This window comes from Copidosoma floridanum, unplaced genomic scaffold (assembly GCF_036245765.1).
Source record: "Copidosoma floridanum isolate Cflo_tuat_1 unplaced genomic scaffold, Cflo_Japanese_pri ptg000014l, whole genome shotgun sequence".
In the NCBI taxonomy this organism is placed as follows: Eukaryota; Metazoa; Arthropoda; class Insecta; order Hymenoptera; family Encyrtidae; genus Copidosoma; species Copidosoma floridanum.
In genome coordinates, this window is record NW_028321891.1 from 1,973,328 (window position 1) to 1,988,882 (window position 15,555).

Genomic DNA, 15,555 nt, shown 5'->3' on the forward strand with positions numbered 1-15,555 from the left:
CTGATCGACGCGTACCGAGCACATCAAGGCTGTACGGACGCATACCTGAGTCGCGCGGGTGCGTACTTACATACGTAACGTATATAGGTACATAACGGATCGATCGTCGCGATAATAACCTGTCCGTTTTTTAAGAGCAAATTTGCTGTACAGATAAGTTTGCAATTTCAGGTTTTTGGATGAGTCCGACCGAAAGAACATCAATGGGACGCAAACTTGAACTATACTCGACTGTCGTCATGGACCGCAATGTCCATCCTGGGAATAAATTTGTTGTCCAAAGTCGATACGTCACCAATGCTTGGACACAAACTGACCTATCCCAATATGTGACTACATTAAAAGTTCGGGTCCTCTGCTTACGTATCCTGATGGCAATGTCCAATGTCACGCGTATTAATAACCGCGTTTCCGCGGCGAAAGTATGCCGTGCAAGCGAGACTCGCTCGCGCATTTACGTAACGAGTATTTCGCGCGTGTATTTTTATTATTCGTCACAGGGGGAGGGACGCTACAACGCTTTCTCTCCTTTCGGATGATGTATATGGAGGAGGTGGCTCCCCACGGGACACATAATAAATATACCACTTTGGCGCCTCTCGCCCGTATACGGGTGTCCGGCGCGCGGTGCCGGGGAAATAAAGTATACGTACCAGCCGAGCTTGCGAAGCTCGAAGTAATCTCCTTTTCTCGGCTCCCTCTCCCGCTTACACCGGATATACTTTTACCGCACGCACCATTTGTTTCGCCAATAAAGTTCCGTGAAAATGCCCTTCCTCGTTACTTACTATACATTATACTCGAAGAGACAATGGCGAAAACTGTTAACTTTCGCTCCCCCGTTTCACTATGTTTCCGCGTCGATGCCCAAAACGTGCGCAAAAACGCTGATTCGGGAGAAAAAAAGAACCTCGACAGCATCTAAAGTTGGAAAACCCACGCGAGACGTACAGGTATATACGGAGAGTTTGATAAATAGCCAAAAGTATTGAACCTGCCGTCGACCCGCGCGCATAATATAACGTGCACCGAAGCGCGCCCGCGATAAATGTAATTTGGTACACATATTATGCATTCACGTGTATGCACATCGAGTAAAGGGGGGGGGGATACCGTATCCCGAGGTCGCGACTCGTGCACCGCGGAGAAAATTCCAATTACTCCTCTCCTCCTGCATGTACACCGACAGCATCAAGAACACGCCGCGAGATTCATCCTTTCACGTATATATAAGCTCGCTCTCCCGAGTCCATGTGTATATATACTTTGTCGTGAACGGCGAATAATAGGCAGTAACGTGTCTCGTGACTCGTGGGGAAGCTTTTTTTCTTTCTTTTCCATTCGTGTGCATTTTGCGGCAGTCGCGTATAGGGTATAGATATTCGTGGGTGTGGGTGTCTTTTGACGCCCCGTTGCAGGCTTCGATGCATTGCACAAGTTTTGGATATAAGTGAATGCTGCCTCTGTAAATTCCCTCTCTCCCTTTCCCTGTCCTCGTGTGCTGTATACGTAAGACGCAAAGTTCAGATCATCGGGACACTCGAGTAACCGAGCTGGTGCATTGTACGGGTGAACGCCTGGAGGTAATGCACTAATGGCACCGAATGCGAAGAATGTACAGAGCCCATCCTCCGATACGAAACAATGCCTCGTCGTCGCGGATAGAAGAAGAAAAACATTGCGATCGGGCGATGATGCTCGAGCTTCGCCTATACTGTGCCTTATAAATGGCAAAAAATGTAAGTGCAAGCCGTGTCTTCGGGGCTGGAGAAATAGGTGTGTCCTCGATGAGGGAGATAAATCCCGAAATTACGCAAAGCGTCTTCTGTTTCTCTCGGGGAGTTGCACCGCTGCCTATAGATAATATAAAGGAGAGAGAGAGACAAAGGCGTCTCGCAGAGGGGCATTCCAATTACCATCGCCTTTCGTTCGCTCGATCCCTTCGTGGGTTTGGTAAACTCTAGCCACGCTGGAGAAGCAAAAAAAGAATGGGAGGACGAGTTGGTGGTATTTTCCGTGGAAATTTTGGCCATTTGAAAAACGGCTGTCACATATTTTGTAAATACACGAGAGAGGATGTTTTTTCCGCCACCCAATAATGTTTCAAGAGGTGACGAAAACGAGGATTTTTTATCTTGATGCATAACGCGTCTTTTGATCTTGTGCACATGTTGACAAAATCTCGATGCAAAAGGGATTTGCGTTTGTAAAAAAAAAAAAAGCTTGACCTCCGACGTTAGTTTCAAGATGTTTTTTTTTTTTTTTAAATTTCAAAATTTCACTGTGACGGAATCCCGCAGTATCTGCAAGCAAACAAACAAACAGATTGTCCGTCGTCGAGGCGCGCGCGTGAACTCTCGCGAGAAAAGGCAAAGGAGCAACCTTGAGCCGCCGCTCCACCTACATCGGTGGGTAATCTAACCGAGCTCTTGGGCAATACCCGAGCGCTACAGCCACACTGTTATGGGCATATTTCTTCAACCTTCCCCCCCCCTTTTCTTACTCATTCCGGGCAAAAATGAAAAATTATATATTATACGTGTGCGTATAAACGTAAAAGGTTTGTATTAGGTATTTCGTAAATGCTGGTGCACTGCTGCTGATTGATGTTTAATTAATTAACTCGGCCAGAGCGGGACAATAGAGTTACGACCCTCACTTTTTGATAAATAATCATGCACCATCGAAATTTTCGATCGATATATCCAACGTGAAAGTGTTGAAAGAACATTCAACTATCATTTCTGATAGAGAATAAATGTTCTGAGGAATAAAGTTCCCAGCACCGTCTCGTGACTTTTTTTCTCCATCACCCTTTTTCACCTTCTTTTTTTCCCTTTTTCTTGTTCTCGAATGTAATTAGCACCTGTTGGCTCGTGCACAAATCAAAGTGTCGATCATCTGGTAGCGGCTCGCAGCAGCCGAGTCATTAATCACGAGACACGCACTCGACACTATGGGAATTATAGGCGCAGTGCGCTTTTTTCATCCACCGAGTGTCGCGTGGTATTAAATAAATAATTCCCCCCCGGGAAAATCACCGCTAAAGGATGCGTGTGATTCAACCGGCAATTATGTGCATACTTACTTGCGCTCGATCTTGGGAAACTTTAAGTGTGCGCGTTTCGGAAAAATTGTTCGCGCACGAGCATTTATCGATGCATTTATTGCTGGTGTTGGAGGATGGCGCTGGGCGTTTAGAAATAGTTTGGAGCTTCTTCAAATTTTACCGAGTAATTTATCAAAGGATCAGTCATCCCACCAAGTTGTGCCATAGTGTGGAAAAATAACAAAATCTGTCCCACCAAAAGTATCTTCCACTACCCAGACACGTTGATCTCAACGCCGTCCAGCCAAAGATTTTGGTGCTGTAGATTAAATTTATTCCTCGCATTGATCCAAACGGTATAAATTGCTAGAGGCGTAGGAGTCGTTCCGCCATTTCTCGCAAATCAATCGGATTTCTATGTATTGCTCCGTACACCTTCACTCGAAATCCCGATATCGGAGAGAGAGAAAGAGGTGCGAGGTTAAAAAAAGGAAGGAAAAAAAAAACGAAAGAATAACGAGTCCATTGTCCGTACGGGGGAGGAGGAATATTCTCGTACGTATACACATTCAGCGTGTCGATTCGAGCCGGTGATAAGAGGTGTAGCCTAGCAAGGGGCACTACAGAAGAGAGAGAGCCGAGGAATTTTATCTGATTTACATAATCGAGTGACGACCATAGTATAAGTGCGCCGAATGTGAAATCATTTACGGACGTGACGTTTTTTCGTCGAGTTTGACGAACCGAGTCGATGCTACTATTAATTGTGCAAAGAAGAGCTGAACGCGTCTCGGGTTATTTCTTCCATCGGATCACGCTAATAATAATGTAGACTAAGAAACTTCGTGTCTTGTTGCAAAAAAGAGGTGATACCATGTCACGATTAGAAAGGGCAAATTTCATCTTACCGTGTACTATCTTGTAGATCGGAAAATTGATACTTTGACCATTTTTCCTTTGAAAACTTGATTGTTGCTGTCCTGGAAGTTATAGCGCCAAAAGTCAATTTACTTGCACACAATGACAGTGTAACAAGTCGCGTAAGTTTTTTTGAAAAAAAGGGAGAGGGACCATTTGTGTACTCGAGCCAGTACACATATCTTAAAGGATACGCGAAATTATTTTGAAGATTGAAAAAAAGCATTGAACGATGGCAAGTTGATTAATGGATTGATCTACAGATTCGGCAAAGTGTGTGCACTGTGGAAGCCGACGATTTAGAAATAATTGAGTCGTCCTGGCGTTAGCGAGGAAACAATTTCGCAAGGTAATAAACTCGGACAAGCGTTTCGTAAGCAACCATCGAAAGAATAAAGGCGCAGTGCAGCACACGAGAGAGCCCGGAAGAGTAATGGAAGCAAGTGATCCCGTGACACTCGAATGGACCAAAAAAAAAAAAAAAAAAAGACAATGGCTGTTCAGTCGAGAAAACCCAACGCCGAAAGGCCACGTGCAAAATTCAACTTGACTAATTCGACGTCGCTACAATACGTATACCTGTATCCCAATGCCCCCGCGTCAAATAAGTCACGGCCCCGATAATGGAGATAAGAGCCGCCATAAAGAAGCTGGACTCGGCGAATTATGACACCAGCGCTCGTGCTGTCCGGCACGTTGCTAAGCGATCCGATTGAAAATTATCGTCGCCCCGTTGACTGCGTTATTTACAACGCGGACGCTTTCTATACATATATATTGTAACACATGTAGGCGCGGAGAAAGAGACGCACGCCGCGCTATGGTTATAACATTCCCGCGCATTGTGTGTGCAAAAATACAATTATATATATACAACACCCTGTGCGATATTTTTTTTTTTTTTCGCTCACGGCAATAAAACGCTCCCGTGGATTTTCGACCGGATTATGCGTACATACATACATTTTCACGTACGCGAGAACCGGCTGTTTTGCATACAATGCTTTCGTCGGATTATTATTGTCGGGGATTTTGGATTTATTTAAAAAAAATTTTTTTTTTCACAATTCCATAAGCAGCGAACACTCAATGGTCTATTTATCGTCGATTGTAGTGGGAGCTATGGTATATATATACACGCGAACGGCTCCGAGCACCTGTTCCTTTTATGCGCGTGACAAGGAAGCTACCGCGCTACAGGTTTTTAAAAGCCGTCCTCGCTGCTGGTTGGTTTTTCCGAGCTGCAGAGCCACGCAGGAAATGCCGACTTTCGTTCGCCTTGTTTGAGTAGGTATGCGTCGAACTAATTAGAAATATTCTATAACATCTTTTTTGTTCTCTCGATCGCGAAACAAAAAGTTCTCATTAGGTGTCGTCGAGAAATCGGTAAGCCGATGGTCGAGCGTGACGCGTATCTACTTGGATGCTTTGAATAATATGTATACAGGCAAATTGTTGCATAACGAAAAAAAGGAAGCCCTTTACAAATATATACCTCCGTCACCTCCACGCAGATTCATCTGAGCCGCGCACGTAACAGCAGATATATACACGTACACCTCGAACAGTTTCGTCAGGGAAAGCCAAAGCAGCTCGTAATACAATATATTATTGTATCGCGATACCTGCATTGTCATCTACCTACTCCCTCGACAAGATCCTGGACGAGTCGGTGTATACCCACAGAGTGACATACCTGCGGGGGACATAAATCGGCTTTTCGCTGCACACCTCTGATGCCAGACGTACGTGTGTGTATATAAGTATACGAATGGGTGTGTTATTCGAGAGAGAAAAATATTATGTGCGCGGCTTGCGCAAGTACTTATATACACACCTCGTGGGGTTCACCTCTCCCATCTTCTGTCTCTGCGCATCAGGTCTCTCTACTTATCGCGCACCTCCCGTGAGATCGTGATTCTCTCGGGCTGAAACCGCGAGCTTTGAATTTATGCGCTTGCTCAATCGGGGGCGTTTTTGAGGATGCGCCGGGATACTTTTTCGGAGAGCGAGAAATGGTACCCCACCCGCATATACACACATGTAGTCGGCGAATCGCGATAACGATGCCAAAATTGAGCAATTAAATGTACACTCGTTACGAAACCGACAAGTCTTTCAATTTTGTTTTATCATCCTCCCATCGTTTTCGCAATTGTTACGTTTTTATATACATACGTACCTGTACCTCGTTGTCGGAGACGGCAATGTAACAATTAGTAGACTCGGCGGGCGTGTAAGTACCGCGGAATATTATCTTGTGTGTTTGATTGGCCAACGCGTGCTCTGTTGTCGCGACTACACAGGAAAGAAAACAATAATAAAAATCATAGAACAATTCCAGCAAAAAATTACCATTCCGCACAGTCAATTGGATGTAAAAAGGGGAAACAAATTGTTGTTTTTAATAGTTAAAATTATTTTAATTTCAATAATACATTCAATACATAGAAATAATACATTTTACTGTCCAGCATGAAAATTTTTACGTTTCGAACCATAATTTCAACTATCCAAACGATAATGTTTGCTGTTAAAAATAATGACTTTTTCTTGTTTTGCCAGCTTGGATTTTATTTATTGTGCGGAATCGTAATTTTTGCTGGAATATTTATTATTTTTTCTCTCTCAGTGTACGCGTATCGTGAAGAAAACACGGGCTGTTCACTTTTACCCCGTGTCTTATTCTAATTTCATTCCCCCGAGCAAATAATTGTACCTATTATAGTCTTATGAGACGTAATTAGTCAAGAATTTTTCGGCAAAGCAACATCGTGAAAACTTTAACGACGCAACTTGGCATCGCATTAGGTAGAGAGCCTCGTAGAGATCAGCTGGCGCGTACGACCTACAAAACAATACGCATACTAATTGCACCGCGAGAGAGACAGACTGGGTGGAAAAAATGAAAACCACGCGCGTACCCGACCGCTGCAGTAACGTCCCGTTTATGCTTGCGATGGGAGAAAAAGTAAAAGGAGACGTTGCGACAAGGCGCGGAGCGTATAATTGATACGCGGCGAACATCTTCTGTGTACATCGATTGAACAATGCATCGGAGTAAACGCCGTGTATATACGTGTATACCTAAAGTACACGAGCTCGACGACAGAGACTTTGGCTACCTGCCTTTTCTAGCGGGTCGCGACCCGAGGGGTATATAATTGCACGCGCGTACGCCGTAGATGCAAAGAGACAGGTACTTGTAAACAAGATACGGAGAAAAAGGGGGGCTTGTGCAATACCACCTACTCGCGTACACGTGTCCTCGGTTGTCTCTCGAGATTGGCATGTCGTTTTTCGTCTGGATGATTTGATAAGTCTTTCTTTTTTTTAGTACTCGCGCGTGTGGAAACTTTTTTCTCCCCCCTCCCCGCCGCGCCGATGAACATTAGAGCGCCGATACAGTGGTGGTTCGAAACCTATGGAAATTCAATTCATCCAAATCGGAGGATGATGAATTACGCGGATCCGTGTTTCGTTAAAAAGAATCATATGATTACTGTCTTCGCGCGTGATCGATGAATACGTCAACCTCAAAAGTGTCCTTCGCAGCGAAATGGCACGAAATGATCGAGAGCCATTAGAAGGATGCTATAGTATACTCCCCCGAACACATCAATCAAAACACTGGACGGACCAAACGATTAAAAACTTTTTTTTTCTCTCCAGAGCAGATAGGCACGGTCGTTAAATTCTCGTTGGACCACAAAGAGCTCCGACCTCGTGCCATATTGACCCCATTATGCGCCCCTTGTGCTCTTGATCCAAATATAAATAGCGAAGCATATATACTACGTGTCAAAGACTTCCTCGCTGCGTATATACGCTTCACCTTCGCGGTTCACAATGGGACGTCGAAAAAAAGAGCCGAGAGGTGAACGTGTAAACACACGTGAGAAAGGACAGGAGAAGCGGAGTGTACGTATGGTGTAGCGATTGTATGCACGTGTACTCATGTATGTATATATGCAGAGGGAGCGAAGACCTTGCTGGTGCCGGAGCGATTGCCGCATATATATCCTAATCGAACCTCCGCGAGAAGAGCACCTCTCTCTCTGGGATTATATTATATTCCCCGGTGCAGCTTATATTTGTTAGCTCGCGAAGCATCGCCAATTATTCAAGCAGGCGCTGAGTATTTACTTTTCGTTGGCAATTAAACCGAGACTTGCCTGCTGATTGATGAAAAAGAAGGCTCCTGGTATACCTACGTGCGAGGGTTGGCTTGGAAGCTCGAGGATTATGTTTTCCATCGAGTGAAATTAAAAAAAATACGATGCTCTTGCGCAAGCGTGCAACTTGAGTAAAATGCAAGAGGAGCAAAGTTTTTTTTTCTTTTACTTCCAAGAAGAAGAAGATCATGATTTCTCAATCTCATGTGACTTTACGTACACGTTTCACCTTCAACTAGTACGCTATCGTTGTCTTATAAATGCGAGTTATACGTGTTTTTATCGCTTTTACGTAAAATTTATTCAACAAAAAGTAATTATTAATCACAATGTGTGAGAAACACGAGCTGCGCAATACGGCAGCAATGGATTGTCGTATAGATTGACGATCGCTAGCTTGCCTTAATCATTACACATTTGATTTTGTTTCTCTTGTAATAATATGAGCAGTTTCAGTGGCTCAACTTTCATTTGAGTTTTATGTAAGACATGGTGCAAAGCTATCTTCAGAAAGAGATTACTTTCGCGAAAAGAATATGCGATTCACGATAAACTTTGTTGAATCGACATAAGAAGCAAAACGTCGTATCTAATATTTATGTAACGTAGGGAGGCGAGCGAGAGACCATCGATTTAAAATTCATTCACTCGTACACCATTACTTCGACCAACTTCTCTTCTTTGTCGACTTTGTCTTTATTCCCGATGGTATCCACGAATTTTCGAATACTTTCATACATCGGCTAATTAAGCCATTCGAGCAGTCAAACTCCCTCCCCATAAATCAAATGCCACATTCGTCAGTGGAGTCTCGAACAAATTCATAAACCGTCGCATAAACGGGGCACAAAATTAATTCGTAATTATTCGCAACGTGTGTAGGAACAGGCAATCTCGGCCGCGTATAATACACAGGTAAGTCGACGAGGCGCAAAAAGTACCACGCCCATGTGAGAGAATAAAAAAAAAAGAAAAAACTCGCAACGAGCAATAACGGCCGATCTCGGGAGGATTGAGCACGGCTCGGGGCTCGCGGAAATCCAGCTCGACTCTATCGTCGGAAGGGAGGGGGGAGTGAATCGTACAGGTCATAAAACTCGTAGGGCACTGTCTAGCGAATTAACGAGATAATATCCAACGACATCGCATCGGTCGACTCGTAATGACGTGATCTGTTGGAGCTACTGCCACCCCGGGCACGTCTTTTTGCCGGCTTGTCCAGCTCTGCGGGGAACCAATGCGCTAAAAAGTGGAAAATGATAAGCAACTGAGCCACGAACTGTACTAATGAACGGTGTATACGCTTTTACGTGATTTTATGAACTTGGTTTCTCCGGCAATATTTCCTCGTGTGTAGTTTAGCCCCTAGTGGTGATTGACACGTCGGTTACATCAAATTTATACGTGAAAAAAAATGGGAGAGGAGATGGACTGACTCTCTTCATCGCTGAAAATTACTCTCTCGAGGTATCTTCCGCGAGAGGGAATGGTTTCCAGCCCGATATCCACGAGGTAAACAATATAGCGGCGCGGAAAAAGTGAGCCTCCTCCTCCTCCTCCTACTTTAATGATGGTACACGGCAAATTACATCTCAAACAGCAGCAGAGGCGATAGTTATATATAGCCATTGGTAAGCGTTACGTGTGCACACCCACCAATTGCACAATCGTAATTCTGGAGTATCGTCTCGTGGATCTTTTTCGCCGCGAACTTTAATTTCCTGGTTGGCAAACCCCAACTGCAGCAGTACCAGACACACAGTAGCTGACGACTCGAGAGGAGAATGTGGGCGACAAATTTTTCTCGCCTCCGAGTCGTCGTCCGATCTCTTGCCACTGATAAATGGCTACGCGAAAATACGATCGTGGGTAGATTTTCTCGGCTACCGATGGCTTCCTCGAAGCTTTGAGTAGTGGATATTTCTAGCGAATACACTACTATTATTAATATTATTTTGATACGAGGCTTTTCAAACTCTCACGGTTTTACAATTTTATGGTTCGATGGTATTAAAACTAATATTTTCAACCAAAAATCAGTTTAATTTTTTATTTGATTGAAACAAGACGGAATAAACATTTTCTCTCAAGTTTGTAGCTAAGCTAGATCATGTCAACATCTCGAAGCACACATATCATCTTAAGGCTTTAACTTAATACAGCACTTTCCTTTCGTCTTGAAGATCATCAACGAAAAGGATAATTTGACACTTAGGATACAATAATTATTTTTTTCTTTTCGCGGGAGGAATAAGCTATTATAGATGGAAAACGAAAAAACAATATTTACGTGATACAACAACGTCGAACTGTTACAATTAGTTTTCCATGATTTATATGTAGCGACAACGATATAGGTTTTTAAAATAATTTTTTGTCTGTAAAGTCTGTAAATAAGTTATTGTAAGATAAAATGAAAAATACCAAATATGAAAAGTTAATTATTTTATGATCCTTTTTTCAAAATAATTTAATTTTATAAAAATAAAAGTAAAACATATGGTGATTTTATTTAATTTGGTTTTTTACTCTTCATCGTGTTCCTAAATACATACCTGTAGCTTTTCCGCACTTATTTACATTAATTGATCAATTTATATATGTGAGTAAATTTTTTTTACTCTCTTAGTAAGATTGCACGTGCTGCTCTCTGTAAAAATTGTCCAGTAGGTGGGTGAGATGGAGCATTAGTCGATAAGTTAAATTGCTGCTTTGACTAACAGCTGGTATTTCAGGATAGTACAAATCCGGACACATTTTTCAAGATAACATCAACTGAAAATATCATTTACAATGGATAAAAACGACAAGTTTTTTAAATTGATATTTTCAATACAGAGTCTGAAGGATATGAAAATTTTCAAGCTCGTTTTCAAGCTCACAGTAGATAATCGGTGTGTATTTAATAATAAGTAAAACATAATTTATATTTAAAGTTTGATTTTATTTTAGAAATGTATAAAACTTAACAAACTTCTTAGACTAGTTTTTAAATAAATAATTTAATATAGACAGGAACAAGTGTTCGTATGCATAATTAAATGTACTTTCATTACATATCTATAATACTGTGCGTTGCACGCAAGCAGCGCAAATAGGTATGTACATGTCACAATCATTAGTAAAATTTCTTTGAACAACAGTACAGATATAGCTGACTTTTTCTTTTTTTTTCATGAGCGAAGTTGTTAAGCAAATTTTAAAACATGTAAATTAAAGTATATTATACAACTTCCTGTCTCATTATGCCAGCTACATCTGTTAGTCAGCAAAAAATTCATTATCAAAGTTTATCTTACAGCTACAAATAAATATTACTAACTAAGGTGACTCTGTAAAAATATCCATGTCGCAATGTAAATACTATTTTTCTACTTATATCATTTAAGTAAGTGAATTACGTAAAAGTGAAATTCGATAATCACAAATATCGACCGATCAATCGATCAACGAGCAAAAGAATCACGAATTTAATTACTTGAGCGAAAATAATGTAATAAAATTGCTTGATCTAGCCACTACATCAGGACGCATGGTATTTCCAGAATTCTAGATAATGCGAGGATGCGGCATATACTTGATCTTGTCTAGCGCAGTTTGTTGACCGAAGCTATTTACACCTCATGCTATATATACATACACGCGAAGTTCATTGCGATGACATTACACCGATCTTCGACACAATCAGCGTCGCTGTCATCGCTTACTTTCAACTGAAACGCAAATCATCGCTCTCACGAATTATTACGTGTTACCTGCATATCTACGCTATAAATATAGAGATTTTTGAAACCTTAAATTTTTTATCATTTTTTTATAGCCTCCCCGTCGAACGGCCGTATAGATATATTTACATAGTTTGACTTTTTTATTAAAAAGTTCCAGGATGGCACCATAAATGGAAGAATAGACTCACGCACTCGCTCCATTCGATAAAACTAAATTCATTTCTACCTATTTACACTTAACATCGTAATTTGACTAAGCTCGACATTCTGCAATCACGAAAAAAAAAAAAAAAAAAAAAAAAAAAAAAAAAAAAAAAAAAAACGTACAAAATTGACTAATTAACGGCCAACCGTGAGTTAATCGTCTAGTAGTCAAACACGTGTCTCCATGCGTGCAAGTAGTCCTTGTACTTGAGCAAAACCCCCCAGTCGCGTATAAGCCTCCTCGTGTCGTCGACCGGGTCCCTCTCCGCCTCGCTCATGATGCCCCTGTCGATCCTACTGGGCACACTGAGCGCGGGCAGCGAGTATATGCTGCTCTCCACCTCGCAGATCATCATCTTCAGGTACGACTGCGTCGTGTAGAGCGCGTTCTGTATCCTCTCCGTGTACGTCTCGTCCTCCACCATCTCCTCCAGTGCCACGGCGAACTTTTGCAGGTCCGAGTGGAGCTTTGGCAAGTGGCTGGCGATCTGCAACACGGGCATCGTGAGATTTACGAGCTTGTTGATCGCGCGGGACAGATTACCGGCTACCCACTTCTCCTTTTCGAGTGCCCGGTATTATCTATGCTTTGCCGCTTCTCAATTTTATTGAATCAACTTCAGCCGGCAATTTACGGGCGCTCATCGATAACCGCGCGCTCGCCCGTTATTTATTGAGCCAATAAATCTCTCATCCGCGCAATTTTCCGAATTCAAGTGCGCAATTGAGAAAGAAAAAAAAAATGTAGCTACCACCTCGATGAAACTTTTACCACCGCGCGACAACTCCGAAGGGGGAGAAAGTAAAAACCACCCCTGAGTCTACAGTCGCGGGGATATGGCGAAACTTTGAAAACTCGTTGGCACCCCTTCGGCTGTATCAAACAATGCACGGGTGTACGGGTCGATGTTACACGGCGTGTACAGGTGTATCGAGTGCACCGAGGCTCGTGCGATTACGCAGCCTCCCGACCCGGCTAGCATGAGCAAATCGCGGCGCATCCCGTACTACACTGTCTCTCCTCCTTGCGCGCGCGCGCGCAGCGTCCAGCTCCTGCTCGCCTGGTACTTTATAATAATTACCGTCTCATTAAAATTTGTTATTTAACGTTAATCAATTGAGCCCCCCCTTTTTGGGGAAAAACAGGACGGGGCTGGGCGAGCACCCCCCCCCTCCCTGGAAAAACAAAGCCTGCCGCGCTCCCCCTTCCGATGGCCCACGGTGTTGTGCGCGGCAAAGTGTGGTTGGGAAAGCTCGGGATAATTGTGCCAAGGGGGGGGGGGATCCTCAAGTTGCAGTGTTTACGTTGAGAGAGTCAAGAGCGGGCTCGTTTGGCCTTGACACTCGGCGAGTGTGTATTTGGACGGGGTGGCCTCGTTTGGCGCGGCTCTCTGTTTCCTTTCGGGAGAAACGTCCAGCGCGCGTCGCTGCTCGATATCCCTCCGTACTCGGAAATTCGGGAATGGTTTCCCTCCCTCCCCCTCCGGTTTGTTTTCCTTCGAGAACATTTTTCCCTCCCTTCGCGGAAGGCTCGATCCAGTTAGATTCTCCGGATGCGTTGGTCTTCGAGACTTGTCCACGACAAATTTTTGGTTGCCGAGTCACGCGTGGAATCGTCGATGAATCGAGTATCGTGTGTACACAGATAAGCAGACGGAAGTTCAAGTGCGCGCGGGAGATAATCCGCGGAGGATAATGACGCAGTGCATCGGAACGCGTGGCTCGCGCGTGCGACGCTAATTCTAGCTCACCTGTCTATTTCGCGCGTGGATGAAATAACTCGCCTCTTATCTGATCTCCTTTGCCAATTGTGCGTCACGTTGCACGAGGGGAACTACACGCTCGTGCTCTACAAAACAGGAAATTGTTGATAACGATTTTAGAAGAAAAAAAAAATCCTTTTTGCAAACGCACAATTGGCGATTGACGATTATTTTCACAACATTTGCCAATATATTGCAGGTGTGGTTTCAAACGATTCGGCGCCTAAGTGGATACATATACATGTAGGGGCAAGTGTCCAAAATAAAGGAGCCCGTCAGCATTGAAAAATTCGCGAAAAATAGAAACCCCGGCGTTCACGTATAGCAGAGAGCAGGGGGGGCTCATCTCGGTAATTAGAGGAGCGCGATCACAATGGGCTAAAAATAAGAATTACAGCCGAGGCATTTGAAAAATGCTCGATTAAGGAGCCCAGCGTCAGAGGAAGAGAGAAGGTGTACTTACGTATCACGGGGAGGAGGTGGAGGAGCAGACACGTGAAAGTCGATGCGAATCATCATCAACTTTGTTTGCCGAATCAAAGCAAACACTTGCCCACCGGCCCGAGTGGGTAGTACATATTACAATTTCCAAGTGTGAGCCACTGTCGAAACAATAGCTCTACACCACGAGTAATCGGCTAATCTCTTAATTGGGACCGATTGGTTTCACGGATTGCGAAAGGCGCTTCGTATGAATTGTGTCGCTCGCGACGAGGTCAATGTAACGCATGTGTGCACAGCAAAACATCAGATGACAGTAGCAGCGGGACTCGAGCTCAAAGACTTTAAGGTTTAATAAATCAAGAGGAGCGCTCGCCGCGATTAAGTTTTTCAGATACGAAGAGCCTGCCAAAGTCGTCGATTATTCGCTATACTATCTCGATCGATATCCGGCGCTTACGACACATTCGAAAAATTCTCTTTTTTTCTGGTTCATTGGCTTTTCTTACCGATTTCCAGTTAAAAAAAAAAAAAAAAAAAAACAAAAAAAAAAAAACGAATCAAAGGACTCACCAGCTGAGGTTTGCCGTGCCTGAGCCGCTTGACGAGGTGGACGTCCTTTTTGCCGGGCAGCCAGTTCGGTATGTACTGGTGCTCGTGGACGCCGATCCTGACCCTCTCGTAGAGAAACTCGTAGTCCCGGCTGAGGTAGTCGGTCATCATGAGCTCGTGCTGGATGCGCAAGCTCCTCAAGCTCTCGCTGATCTCTTCCTCGGGGTTCCTGGGATCCACGGGCTCGGCGACCTCGTTGCTCGCGCCGCAGGGCATGTGCCAGTACGGCACAACCGATTTCGGCGGCTTCAGCTCAACCGGTTTCTTCGTGCTCGATGGGGCGCCGATCGCGCGCGACACCACGACAGCCACGACAACCACCAGCGTCGGCAGGACCGGGGCACTTTTGTTCCTCCTCGGTTGGCAAGCCATGGCTCCGAGATCGGCAATCGAGGGATGCGGCGACAAAAACCAAAACACGTGCTCGTTAAAGGGGGGAAGCGACGAGAGGCACCTGCTGTCGGGTGGCCGCGAGCCTGAGAACTGAGTTTGTCAAACCCCGCGGCTCGCCCCTTTATATATGCGATAGTGTAAACAATCGGATTCCCGCGCGCGTAAGTTCGACGTACATACACGTTAGCGCTATACGTCTCTCTCGCGCCCACCCCCTCCTTACGCGGCTCCTCCGTAGATTCGCGGCCGGCCACTGCTGGTGTACTTGCGTC

General features: G+C 44.1%; 1 protein-coding gene across 1 annotated transcript; it reads right to left on the bottom strand.

Annotated features, from left to right (window-relative positions):
* Positions 1-12,235: 12,235 nt before the first annotated feature.
* On the bottom strand, positions 12,236-15,262 carry LOC106638162 (uncharacterized). The gene is made up of 2 exons (XM_014351214.2): positions 14,852-15,262; positions 12,236-12,562 (listed from the first exon to the last, which is right to left on the bottom strand). The coding sequence occupies exons 1-2, from the start codon at positions 15,260-15,262 to the stop codon at positions 12,236-12,238; spliced, it is 738 nt and encodes a 245-aa protein (XP_014206700.1).
* Positions 15,263-15,555: the final 293 nt, after the last annotated feature.